The following is a 14,962-nucleotide window of genomic DNA, read 5'->3' as shown; positions in this document are numbered from 1 at the left end:
TTCCCCAAAGTCTTCCTTAAATAGTGAAGTAACTGGAGTTTTGGGGTTTATCAAATAATGAGATACTATGTTTGTTTGCTTTGGTATATTGTATACTTATCTAATGTATTCCAATGGTTGACATCTCCATTTTTAAAAACTAGTACCAATTTTTTTTTATGGTGACTACTTTGTGATATAGTTTGAGATCTGGTAATGTCCAGCCTTATTTCTTTCCACTATTTTTCATGATTTTCCCAGAAAAAGTTGAAGTTTTATTCTTTCAGATGAATTTTATTATTATTTTTCTATTTACATAAATCAGTCTTTTGTTAGTTTGATTGGTATGGCATTAAATAAGTATATTTAGGTAGTATTGTCATTTTTGTATTAACTCAGCTGATATTGACACTCTGGGGGCAGGAGAAGAAGCCCTGCAATTTCCCCATCCCAGTAATGGATTTGAGGTCATCCAATTACCCTCAACCTGGTTTAGTCCTTCTGCCAAAATGGTTTACTGGGATGTGGTTCTGCATTCATTGCAGTTTCTTGGACTCAGAGATAAGAAGTGGGTGGTAGATTTTGACACCAAAAGTAGAAATCAATCCTAAAAAAGATTTGGCAGTCCTTACACTTGAGGTACTACTCATCCCTTGAACATTGAGTTCACCCCAGAGGTTCATTTATTCTTCACTCTACTAATGTTTTGTGTTGTTTTGACAGAAATGTGTGGTGTATTTTGTCAAAAGCTTTTTCTGCATCTTTTGATTGTAATGTGGTTTTAGAGTGTTCTTTTTTTTAAATTAATATTTAATTATATTTTAATAGTTTTCTTAATGATTAATGCGTAGTGTATTTTCAGCTATAAATTAAAACAGTGTTTAGTAGTTTTCACCAATAACTTTGATAAGAACATAGATGACAAAAGATAAAATTTTCAGGGAAGGATACCTAATGCAAAAATCTCAAATTTGGCAAAATATATAGGGTTTTTAGTGAACTATAATATTATTATGAATGAAGTTTATAATATTACTCTCTCCAAAAAGCTGATGAAATTTTATGTAAAATTTAGAAGCTACAATGCAATATTCTAATATTTTAGAAAAATACAGTTCTCTAAGAGAAAAGAGAAAAACAAGTTCTCCGACGACATGGTTGTCATTGTACAGAGAACTATCTTACCAAATTAGATTTTTTAAAAATACAAAAAATGAATTCAGTCAAAAGGATGAATATAAAACATGTCACATTCTCATAAGAATAGTGATAAAAATTTATGACCTAAGACTATAAAGAAAAGCTAAGGAGAAGAACGATTTCTATACTTATGATGGAAGAAAGAGAAGGATCAAAGAAGAAATAGAACTGCTGATCGGGGTAGATTGTATGATAATTAACATCAGAAAGGAGACAGTGTTGCTTAATTTTAATTTTGCTTTTGTTTTCTTTTGCAACGAGACTGACTTTTGTCCAGGAAAGAATATCGATATTATTACCAGTGATATATAAAAGATAATAGGAAATGGGAAAAATTCTATAGGAGTAAAGAAGGGCAAAAGAGAAGTTAATAGAGTTTATAAACCTTATGCCAATGATTTTGATTTCCAGCAAAATTTTAAAACACATTAAAAAGATGATTGATGAACATATGGAAAAGAAACTAGGGATCACACAGAACTAGCATGGTTTCATCAAGAACCTGTCAGGACAAATTAATTTTGTTTCCTTTAAAAATATATATATATACATATATATACACATATATATGTGTGTGTATATATATATATATATATATATAGTGACTAAACTGATAGATTAGAGGAATGTTGTTATTATAGTTTGCCTAGATTTTAGCAAAACATTTAATGAAGTATCTCTTGTTGTTATGTAAAAGATGGAGATGTGTGGGTTAGGCTATATATATTTAGATAGTCTAGTCCTTATAATATCATCCTAGAAGTAAATTTGTTATGATGTGTCCTGGGGATCTCTATTTGTGTTTCTATTATTAGTCATTTAGATCAATGATAGATGACACCCTCATTAAATCTGCAGATAACACTGAGTTAGGATGGATAGGTAATGTACTGGATGAGAGAGTCATGATCCAAAAAAATCTTGACAAACTATAGCACTGGGTTGAATCTAATCAGAAATAATTTAGTAGAAATAAATGTAAAATCTTATAGTTGGTTTAAAGAAACCAGTTTTCATAAAAACAAGATGAAGAAGCCATATTTTGAGACCAATTCATGTGAAAAGAAAACAACATGAATTTAGTGGATTCCAAGTTCAGTGTGTGAAAGGGCAGCCAAAAGGCTAATTTGAATTTTAGGCTTATAAAAGATAGTAGTCATAATATAGTCTTAGCCACAGTCAGACAGTTCCAGAATGTTCAGTTCAGTTCTAAGTAAGGGCAAAGATAATCTGGAGTTGAATGATTGGTAACCAAAATAGTGAAATACCTTTTGATCCTTGTTATAGGAGGGTTCTTTGAAGGAACTAAGAACAGTTAGCCTAGAGCAGACCTGGGTGAGGGAAATGTATTCTTCAGGTATTTCAAAGGCTGTCGTGGGAAAGTGAGATTATATGTGTTCTGTTTGGCACCAAAGAACAGAACCTTATAAAAATGGTTAGAAGTTGCAAAGAAGCACATTTGAGATTTGATGTCAGAGAGTTTTTTCCAATTGAAGCTATCTCAGAGCAGAATGAATAACATGGTGAGGTGGTGAACTCATTCTCGCTGAAGTTCTTCCAGCAGTGATTAGATGACCAGTTATTAGGTATGTTGTAATGAGTATTCTTTTTCCAGAATGGGTTCCATTAGATGTCTACTGAGGTCCCTTCCAACAATGAAATTCTTTGAAAGTCCTAGTGCCTAGGAGTAAGGCAAATAGGAATCTAACTTTTCTCCAGGCTAGTAACTATTCACCTTGATAAGTTAGAGAATGACCAGTATAGGATAACTGTTGTGAAGGACCTTGAGATTATATTAGGAGGATCAGTTGAAGGAACTAGGGTTTTTTAACTTGATGAAGAGGAGGCATGGGGGAGATGAGATTATTATCTTCAATATTGGGAGTGCTGACCAATAGGAGAGGGAATAGATTTATTCTTTGACTCCAAATAACAGAGCATTAGGTTTATAGAAGAACTTCTGGTAGTTAGATTTTCAAAAATGGAATGGATTGCCTTGTGAGATAATGAATGACCTTTCTCTACCCTTGCCCCTCCACGAGAATCTTCAAACAATATAGCTAGATATCCACTTAGTAAAGTATATTTTAGAAGGAATTCATTTTCACGTATTGGTTATACTAGATGAGTTCGGGGTCCCTTTCAACTCTGAAATTCTCAAATTCTAATAAAATTTTCACTAAATACACACACACACACACACACACACACACACACACACACACACACACATATATATATATATATATATATTTACTAGGAGTATATCCAGTGTCTGCTTAGCCTGCCCTAACTCCTCATTTGATCTTGGACTTCTTTCAGACATCTCAGTCTGGAGAGCCATAGCCATCTTAAACTCAATATGTTCAAAACAGAATTCATTCTCTTTCCTCCTGCCTTCTCTAATGCTGTAAAAGGCAGTAGTGCTGTCCCAGGCCCTCAAGCTCAACTTCATTTCCTATCTGTTGCCAGCTTCTTTTTTTTTTTTTTTTAATTTTTATTTAATAATTACTTTATATTGACAGAATCCATGCCAGGGTAATTTTTTTTACAACATTATCCCTTGCACTCATTTCTGTTCTGATTTTTCCCCTCCCTCCCTCCACCCCCTCCCCTAGATGGCAAGCAGTCCTATATATGTTGGATATGTTGCAGTATATCCTAGATACAATATATGTTTGCAGAACCGAACAGTTCTCTTGTTGCACAGGGAGAATTGGATTCAGAAGGTATAAATAACCCGGGAAGAAAAATAAAAATGCAGATAGTTCACATTCGTTTCCCAGTGTTCTTTCTTTGGGTGTAGCTGCTTCTGTCTGTCATATCAATTGAAACTCAGGTTTCTTTGTCAAAGAAATCCACTTCCATCAGAATACATCCTCATACAATATCGTTGTCGAAGTGTATAATGATCTCCTAGTTCTGCTCATTTCACTTAGCATCAGTTCATGTAAGTCTCGCCAGTCCTCTCTGTATTCATCCTGCTGGTCATTCCTTACAGAACAGTAATATTCCATAACATTCATATACCACAATTTACCCAGCCATTCTCCAATTGATGGGCATCCACTCATTTTCCAGTTTCTAGCCACTACAAATAGGGCTGCTACAAACATTTTTGTTGCCAGCTTCTGTTGATTTCACCTTTATAATATGTCTCGAATACTTCCCTTTTTTTGCTCTCCTACTGGCCCCACTTGGGAGCTGGCCTCGTCCCTTCATGCATCAACAACTGCAGTAGCTGCTGGTAGATTTTCTTCCCTTAAGCCTCTAGCTCTCTTTTGACTCCTGGATTAAATACAGAATTTTCTGGCATTCAAATCCCTTCATAGCCTGCTCCGCTTCTACCTTCCAGTCTTCCTATATCTTACTCCCAGCTACATACTTCTCAGTACAAAGACATTGACTTCCTGACTATTCCATTTACAAGATCCTCTTATCTCTCAGCTGTCTCAGCATTTTCCTGTCTGTCCTTCATGCCTGAAATTCTCTCCTCTACTCCATTTATTGGCTTTTTTAGATTCCTTTAATTCTCACTAAAACTCCATTTTCTATAAGATGTCTTCCCCAAACCCTCCTAATTCCCATGCCTTCTTTCTTTTAATTTTTTTTTCCTATTTATCCTGTAGATATCTTGTTAGTACATGGATATTTGTTGTCTTGCCAATCACATTGTGCTCTCCTTGAGCTCAGTGCTTAGCACATAGGTACTTAACAAATGTTTATTAACTGATAGACAAACCCTAGGATATCTGAGGTTTTTATTTTAAGCCCTTTTTTAAGCTTTCTTTTTAAAATTATTACATGAAGAAAAAAGTTCTGTAATTAAATATCTTTTGGGAGAAAAATTTCCTAAAATATGATTTAAATTGAGAAATTATTTTTGAAATTAAAATAATCCAAACTCAAATGTCAACTAATAAATCACAAAATTATGTAGTGACATGGTTCAAAGCCAGGAAATTGTCAAAAAACATGTGGGCAATGTAAACAAAAGCCTATTGTGAATAAATAACTTCAGTGACATTCTAGTATATCATGATGCAAAAGTTTTGTTCTTTTAAAATCATATAGGCATTCTGTCACAGAATTTGCCTTAAAGCATAGATAATGAGTATTTCCAATTCCATTCACCTTTAGCAGGAGGCTGGCTAACGCCAGGACAACTGTTACTGTTGAATCTTTGCCTAGTCCCTTGGTTCCTTTTGAGACTGCCTTCTGAGACTCCCACATCATCTCTGCCTCTGGAAGTTTCTCCCAACATTGCCATAAAAACTTCCTAGTCTTTTTTTCAATCTTTCTAGAATTAGAATGGCATTAATCTAGAATGGGCCTTGGGAGTTAAGAAAGGCATAAGGCTACCATGAGTACTAAGTTCAAGGCTATTGGAATAGAACTATTGTAATAGCCAGCTTAAAGCCAATAAACAGATGAGAAGAAGCACTGTTAAAAAGCAGTGCAATATTATCAGTAGGATTTCCATCAAAAGGATAAGAAACATTATTCCAAATTTTAAATTATCTTGTCAAATATGTACCTATCAAGAATCCTTTTTGCAAAGTATTGATCAAGTTTAGTGAGAAGAAATGTTTTACATTATAGATTAATTGTCTTGTTTTGGGCTGCCTTGGGAGTCTTAAGAACAATTAATATTGTTTCAATGGGAAAATGTATTCTAAGTTCACAATTTACACTTCAACTTTTGGAATAAAATTTATTAATAAAGAAATTCAGGGCTGGCATTTATTGTAATGTTTCATTCTGAAGTTCCCTACTTAATGGGGTAAAAAATGGTATATAGACACATGTATGTGAAAATTTAATTTAACAAATATTAAGTACCTAACAGCATCTTTTCTTATGCTTGGAGATATAGACAAAAACAATACAGTCTCTGCTGTCAGGAAACTTAGAGTCTTAGGGAAGATATGTATACAAATAAATGAAAATTAATTTGAGTGAGCACTATTATCCGGGGGATCAGGGAAGATTTCATGGAGTTAGCTGAATCTGAAGAAAGATAAGGATTTTGTAAAGTAGAACTGGGAGAGTACATTTTAAGTTGGGTGAATAATGACTTTGAAGAATAATCCAGTTTAACTTGAGCATTGCATGGATTAAATAATGTGGAATATAATGAGAATTAGATTGTGAAAGACCTTCATAACAGTTTTTTATATTTTAGGAGTTTGCATTTTATAATATAAACAATGCAATGACTAAAAGTTTGGGGATCCTGAGAATAAAGTGGCCTGCGTTCTATGTCTTAGGCTTATTTTGATAACAATATGAAGAATGGGCTAGAGAGGGGAAATATTGCTTTCATGGGGACTAGTCAAGAGGTTTTTTTTAATGGTCAGAAGTAATAATGAAAAGCTTTTGTGAGTGGAGAAATAATAGATGTGAAATGTTGGTGATATAAAATGGATAAAACTTGGCAACTAATTATAGATAGTAATGAGAATGATAGCCTTCTCTTAAAGCCATCCATAAACTGGGATCTAGAACTAGTGCTAATTTTTTTATCTGAAATTGCCACCTTTTAGCTCTAAGTGGTAATTTTTGTAAGCAAGTTTTTCTCCAGGTACTTTTGGCCAGTTCTCTATTTTAAATATTAATTTTTAATATAGGGAAGTTTTGGACTAGATTCAGAAAGGATATTCCTCAATAAACTGAGAAGAATATTCTCTAACATTTTTATTAAACTGCATTTATTATCATGAAAAATATAGCCTATCTAAAGCCAACAAACAGATGAAAAGGAATACTGTTAGAAAGCAGTGCTATAATATCATTAGGATTTCCAACAAAAGGATAAGAAACATTACTCCAAATTTAAGTTAATTACACCCATTTGACACCCCACACTAATCAGCTTTTAGGTCAAAATAATTTTTAGGTTTTGCTTAGTTAATTTTTATTTATTTATATTTTTGTTGTTGATTACATTTTCAAATAATAGCTGCTAGAAGAACATTATGCATGTTTTATAGTTGACTTTTATTGACAATACAAACCACAAACCAAACTAAAGGAAGATAGAAACATCCTTCCAAACTATCGGAACTATTTTTTCCCAGTAATATATTGTAACTGTCAATTCATTTTGTTGATGGGTTTAAGTTCGCCTCCTGTGTTTTGGTTTGCTTTAGTAATGAAAAATTAATTACCTATATTTACTTTTTAAAATTGGCTATTCTAAAGATAGTACTTTAGTTTCAAGTTTGAAGAAAAAGGCATATTAATGGCATGAATAGCTTTATACTATTAATACTAATTAGTACTAAGAATATTAAGTACATCAGAGGGTTTAATCACAAACAGTATTTTCATTTTTTTCCATATTTCTTATTTATTAACCAGCTTTTGAGATGACATGTACATTTAGAACACTTGTTTAGCTGCTGATTAGGGTTTACATTTGATCCTTTTTGAATATAAAAAATGAGGACTGATAATATAGTTGGAATAGTCCATTCTGCTTCAAAAGATAAGCAATGTGCATGTTGAAGTGACACCCAGAAAAGCATTCAGGAAAGAAGTAGGTCAGATGTAAGCAATAGGAACATAATTAATTGAGAGCCATTTAAATTGTGAAACTCCCTTATTGAAGAGACCTTTTTTCCCCCTTATGTTCTTTAATTTATAGAATGGTAGAAGGAACTTTGGGCTTGGAATCAGAAGAAACTTAATTTTGACTTTTAGCTCTTTTGTGTACTACAGGTATAACATAGAGTAAATAACTTAAGTTTTTCTAAGCCTTAGTTTCCTATCTGTGAAAGGGAGATATTACTTGTACCACCTGCCTTATAAACAGTTGTGAAGAAAGCTCCTTGTAAGTCATAAAATGTTATAAAATGTTATTCATGTGGTGGTGAAAAACAAAACAAAACAAAAAGATCAGATTTTTAAAAAATATTGATGTGGAATGTCAGGAAGTTTATTTAACTTATTTGCAGGAAGTATTAGCCATCTAGCAGAGATACTCTGTAGACTTATTAATATATGGTTAGCACTTCATATTATTTTTGTTATAGAATTACATGAAGTTAATAATTTTGTTTTTAGCAATTGAAATATAACTAGCAATTTCTTTTCTTTTCTTTTCTTTTCTTTTTTTTTTTTGCTGAGGCAGTGGGGTTAAGTGACTTGCCCAGGGTCACACAGGTCAGTATTAAGTATCTGAGGTCAAATTTGAACTCGGGTCCTTCTGACTTCAAGGGCTGGTACTCTGTCCACTGCACCACCTAACTGTTCCCCTAGCAATTTTTTTTTTTATTGTATTTTCCTCTATTTGGATAACTCATTTGATTTCAAAATATATAAATCTATGTTTTAGCTGGTAGCTGGATTGCTAAATGAATTTCTGAACAAAAAGAAACTTAGTAATCATGTAGTTCAACTTTCTGTCTCATCCAGGAATCTTATATGCAATATCCCTAAAAGGTGGTCATTCACTCCTGCTGAAATAGAAGGAATATTTCCTCTTCTCAGGGGAATCCATTCCATTTTGTGGATACTCTAATTTTTTTAATGTTCTTCATTATGTTGAAACAAAGCCCTTAAGTCCCACATGCTTGTTGGAAATCTTTCTAACAACATACATGTTCTTTAAACTGTGATGCACTTTTGATTAACTATTCCAGAAAATAAAATGTTTCTGCATTAGCAGCCAATTGTGTGAATACCACATCCTATGAACTGTAAATTTTGAGCTTATATTAAATCATTAAATGAGATTGTTTATGCAGAAACATTTAAAGGAGCTTATTTTAGATTTTTAAAAATTCCCCACAGTTCAATCATAGTGAATTTTGCTTTTATTAAGGTAGATTTTTGTGTATCACTAAAATATAGTGAAATTACCATTAGAGCTTAATCATTCAGACCCATCTACTCATGCTTACCCAGACATGAATTTAGAAGTTTGTCATAGTAGTTCTGGAACTGTAAGGTGGCATGAAATCTTGTCAGTATTGGGGCTAATTTCACTAGTTTTCTTATCCAAAGTTATTTGAAGTTTTATTAATGTCATTATTCCTCAGTGTTTCTAAATTCATTTTGGCTAAAGCATATCTTTTCTTTATCAAGATTATGTACATTTAGCTTAATTTGAAGCAAGTTATATATGGTTGGCAAAGATATTTGGAAGTACGAAGAAAAAACCCCACAGTAGTAGTTTTTCTCTCGATAAGCTTCTCTCTCAGCCCCACTTCATCTCATACTTGAATGTGGCAGCTGGGAAAATATAGTCCTGTTATATATATATGCTAATTAATAAAGATTACATATTTAACCTGAGCATAAAATTTTTTAAAAAGTTACATGGTACCTCCTCTTTTCTGAATGCTTTTTCTTGTCTCATAGTTCTCAGATCTGGAGAAGTAAATCTTGCCATTTCTGTTCATTCATTCATGACAAACACTGATTAAAATACCTCTTAGTATGCTACTAAAAGTTGTAGATTTTGTTTTGTTTTTTTGGAGAGGAGAGAAGTTGATCTGGACCTGTGATTTCATTGGTCTAAAAAAAATTCCTGCGAGGAAACTTTCTCTATCAAGCAAATCCACAACTGCTTTATATCTTATAGTAGTAAAAGAGTTTCCTGGCTCATTGAGTAGATAAGTGACTATTCCATAGCCATACATTCATTTATGTGTCTGAAGTATATCTTGAATCTTGGACTTCTCAATCCACTCTTCTATGATAGAAGGCAGCCTGAGGACACAATGGATGGAGAACACTGGGCTTGAAGTCAAGAAGACTCCTCTTCCTGAGTTGAAATCCAGCCTCAGGCACTTACTAACTGGTCACCCTGGGCAAGTCACTTAATCCTGATTGTCTTAATTTCCTTATCTGTAAAATGATCTGGAGAAGGAAATGGCAAAGCAATCCAGTGTCTTTGCCAAGAAAATGCCAAATGTGGTCACAAAAAGTTGTATGACTGAAAAATAATGGGATTAATATGGCTCCCTCTCCACATTTCTAGAGTGTTTTAAAATCTCTAAAGTTAATTAAGCAATTCTCAGCAGTGCTGAAGTAGGTAGTATAAATATTTTTAACTTTATTTTACATTTGAAGAGACTGAGGCACAGAGAAAATGAGTAATTTCCCCAACATCACAATTAATCTCTAAATTCTTACGTCTAGCAGAATTTTTGTCCATTATACCATGATTTTCCCAACAGGAAGCCATCTCAAATGTTTTAATCATATAATCTAAAATATCTAAATTTTGTTTGCTTTTAGGCTATATTTTGGGGATTCTTTTTTTCTTCTTTCCAGTACCTTTATTACTTTAGCAATTCGAGAAAATCTCAGCACAGAGTACACAGGATTAGGTTAGTTACAGATATACTTTTTGTGTGGCACAGTTCATATTTATTCACTCCTAGATTGACCAAATCAACCTTGAGCAATCTTGGTTTAATCCTTATCTTGTTTATTGGCTCTCAGTTCTTCTTTATCAAGTCTTTCTTTTTCCAGTTCTAGTCTCTTTCACTTTTCTCCACCTCTAATTTTCAGATCCTCCTTCCATGTTCCCTAGCTTTGAAACTCTTTACTTCCTTTAGTTTTACCTTGTTTGTCCAAGATAGCTAATCTATCTTCATATCTATTTTTTTCCAAACTTCTCCATACCTCCCCTCCTTTTTTTTATTTCCTGCCTCTGACCCAGTTTACCTGCATAATCTTGGAGATCATATAATCATATTTCTTAGCCTCATTGATTTCTTATTACAAACATAATCATACTTTATGTTTTGGTGAGAGGACTAGATGAGAGTCCTGGATTATCCTTTTTAGTCCCCCTGGTGATTTGTACTTTTGTTCTCCTTCATTCATATGAATGATAGAAATTTGACTCTGTAAGCTAGAGTATTAAACCATAGGACTGGGTATATTATTGCATAACTAACTCAGTCACCTATGCTTGAAAGAAGAATAACATCTTTTGGGGGTTTAAATTTGATTTGTTTGGTTGAAGTTGAAACTTTGAAATACTCCAAGACTCTTCTGAGAATGGAATATTCTTATCATCTGGCTTTCCTTTCCATCAGGGTTTGGATTGTTGAATTGAACCATTTGTTAATTTATTAGTGTGGTGTCTTTTTGGTCCAGAATAAATATATCTGGATACTTATCTGTGGTTGAAATGATATCTTGCAGTGACAAACTTACTAAAATCATTAAATAAATTGAAATTGGCTGAAAATAAATTTGAATAAATTCCTAGCAGCCAGCATTTCTTCTCACTTCTACTTTTTTTTAGCAAGTTGATGAAAACTGGATATTAGGAATTCAAATAGTGACTTTTCTAATAGAAAAGCCCATCCTTACCTCAAAAAACCCCACAAAAACCCAACTAGGAAAACTCTCATTTTTAAATTGTATTTCAAATCACTTAATTTCTTAAAACTAAGCCAGAAACCCTGAAGGTCTTCTCTTAGATTGATAGCATTTTTTTTTTTTTGGTCTAAATAAAAAAATTAATTCTCTGTCTCATTTCCTACCCAGTCTTAATCACTAATTGAGTGTTATCTCAGTCAAAATGAGACTTGTAAAGATCTTAGCTAAAAAGGCCACTGCATCTAGGACCATTTCTAGTCATCTTGATATACATCTGACCACTGGAATCTGTTGGCTCTAAAGTAGAGAGTGAAACTGGTGACTTTGCACAGCCCTCCCTCACTTAAATCTAATTCACTTGAATAACATGGCATCACTCCTTGATGTAATGGTTTTCTAAAACAAAGGACAAACAACCTTTATTTATAAAATATATAATAGCACCTCCTTTGTATAGTTTATAGGAGAATCAAGTAAGATATCTACATATTTATATAGATCTCTTTCTATATCCATATATGTGTGTGTGTGTGTATGTATATATATATATATATATATATATATATATATACACACACACACACACATATATGGATATATATTTTTTTTTCTGTAGACCAATATAGTTCTTTATTAGCCAAATGCTACCTGTTATTATTAGTATAGCACTGTGAATGGTTTGTATCCAAGTTTATCTCTCTATGTATATGTACATATAGATAATAATTGATGAATATATTGAGAAAAAATTAATAAATGAACATATTGAAATGGATTGAAGATCCTCTTCAATAAATAAATGGCTTAAATAAGAGATTTATCTAAAGGGATCAGATGATGATGTCATTAGCTTTTGAAAAATGAACTCATTCTGTTTTACTGGAAATTTATTCACCTTATGAAATTTCTCTTTTTTATCAGCTAAAAAACCTTCTATTTTTACTTTTAAAACTGGGTAGCCAGAGAAGAGAACTTCTAATAGTCTCCAAATGTTTACTGTTTAGAATTGGATTGTAAACCTTAGCGAACATCAGGAATTTGCAGAGCTTGGCAGTTTTCATAGATCCTTTCATTATGGCTAAATGAACCCATGAAAATTCTGTTTTATGATCCTCGTATTATCTTCATTGGGAAACTGTGTCTTCAGGCTGGTGACTTAATTTCAAAAAGCAAAACCCCAAAATTTTTATACATTAAAAATCTTTTTTAAATGACCATATACTGAGGGTATATATAGATACTGTTTCTATTGTTCACTGGGAGTAGTAAATATGGACTGCTTTATTCTAGGAAATTTTACAAGTTGAAATTTAAAATAATTTCACAAGAATGATTTAGGTAAATTTATTGAAGATAAAACCATGATCTATTTGATAATGGGATAAAATTGCTGTCATGCAGGGCAATGGCACTCATTGCTTCTCTCTTGTTTATAGCTTAACCCATCAGAATTGTAAAGTTTACTTAAGAGTGTGCAGAGAAGGAAGAGAGTAGGGTCTATGATAGAGCTTTGGAGACATCCACAGAATATGATGTGTGATAAGTCAGCAAAGGTGAATGAGAAGCAACTGTCAGACAAAGAACCAAGACAAAGTTATGCCATGAAAAATCAGAGAAGAAACACTTCTGGGGTAAAGGTTGGACAACTGCCAGATGTAGCAAATATATTGAGAAGGATGAGGACTGAGAAAAAAAGAATATTAGATATAGCTAATAAGATCATTTTTTTAAGTTTTGAGAGAGCTGTTGAGGAATAATAATTGCATATCTATTGTCAAACTTTACTTTTTATTTGGGAAGGCTGTATTATCTCATTCATCTCATCTAAATTCAGAGGAAATCAATAGAAATAGTTTTGAAAAGGTCACTATTTTGCTCTTTCTGTTCTACTTTTAATATTCTGTGGACACTATACCATTAAATAAAATGGCTACTTTTAGTACTTGAATATAGTTCTTGAGTTGCTCATCTTATATGGCCTTTAAAAGCAGCTTTAAAATAACTTTAGTGGGATGCTGATAGGATGATAGGGATATGTTTTATTAATTTTATTTTCCAACATCATCACCCTTATCATTTCATTATATTTCTGGAAAATATGCTTATTTCTGATTCCAGCCCTTTGCTCAAATTAGTTTTACTGAACGGAAATGCACTTGTTTCTTTCTCATTATTCTTATCAAATCATAAGAACCAGTTTTAATCCAAGAATAAGACCTTTTTTTTTTTTTTTTTTGGACTGACCTAGTCACATTAAAATATCTATTTTCTGAATTCTTATGGTTTCTATCTAGGTCACTCTTTGCCTTGGGATAGTGGAATGTATCCTCATTAGTTGGGTACTGGGGTCTGAGCAGGAATAAGACAGTGGGCAGAAAGATTTTGCAACTTTTTTCCTCCTTCTTGCCTTAGACTCTACTTCCAGGTTTAAACTATAGCAGCTTAAAAGCATTAGAGTTGAGTTTGGCACTTATTATCCTTTCACCCATTTTGACTCTGTTGCATTATTTACTTAATAGTTTTATGTAAAAATGACTTGTTTTCTAAGCTAGTCTTTTAAAAAATATTTTAGTGTATAGGATGTCTCTTCTTTATTTAGCTTTATACTATATTACTGTGTACATGAGTACTTATTAAATGTTGAGGATCAGCTGCCTTGGTTTTCCTCTGCCAGTTTGATATCTTAATTGAAAATCTGCTTCATTACAGATGCTAAGTCATAGTTCTTAAAAACAAATTTGATCCTAATGTATTGTTAATTTTTCATAAATTTGAAGATTATATATTTTTTACATTCTTAAAGTGATATTGATATAGATTTATTGTCTAGTTGTTTAGAATGTACCATAGAAATTAATTTCCTGATTACTTGATGAAGTTTGAAGTGATGAATATTAGGCATTTCTTATACTAAAAAATGTATTTATGTATGTATAGTTATTTTTATTATTGGAAATATAATGTGTTTTGACAATTTTTTTTACCTAATTTGTCATCATTCTTGCTTTAGTGTTATTCCTCTGTTAAGAGAATCTGTTGGAATATTGATGCAGCGAACACCTCCATCACTGGAAACTGCTCTGCCTCAATGCTATCAGAGGGTAAGTTGTAAAACTTCCAGACCTCTGAATTTTGTGAAGATCCAAACTCCTGAGGTTTTTAGCATGTTTGTTTTTTAAGTATGAATTTTTTGGTCAGCATGTGCTTGGATATAGTGGTTTTTAAAATTCCAGGATTGAATCATGACTTACGGTCATTAACTCAGAATAAGTTAAAAATTTTTAGAAAAGCAATTGCTAGATAAAATGCTGTGAAATGTGCTTTAGCTGGGATTTTGAACATTTTTCTTATTTTGTTAGAATAATGGAATGTTTTTAAAAAATCTTAAAGTTGAGTTCTATATAATAGAAAGATATAATACAAACATCTCAAGAGT

At 32.4% G+C, this 14,962-nt stretch overlaps 1 protein-coding gene across 1 annotated transcript in view; it reads left to right on the top strand.

Annotated features, from left to right (window-relative positions):
- The window catches only part of SLC30A7 (solute carrier family 30 member 7), an 85,833-nt gene that overhangs the window by 58,697 nt on the left and 12,174 nt on the right, over positions 1-14,962 (top strand). The window contains exon 9 of the mRNA XM_051993233.1: positions 14,537-14,627. Coding sequence (XP_051849193.1) covers positions 14,537-14,627 — 91 coding nt within the window. The remainder of the gene's footprint in view (positions 1-14,536; positions 14,628-14,962) is intronic.

This window comes from Antechinus flavipes, chromosome 4 (genome assembly GCF_016432865.1).
Source record: "Antechinus flavipes isolate AdamAnt ecotype Samford, QLD, Australia chromosome 4, AdamAnt_v2, whole genome shotgun sequence".
NCBI classification, from domain to species: Eukaryota; Metazoa; Chordata; class Mammalia; order Dasyuromorphia; family Dasyuridae; genus Antechinus; species Antechinus flavipes.
The sequence above is the reverse complement of the archived record's forward strand: the minus strand, read 5'-3'. Positions and strand labels throughout refer to the sequence as shown.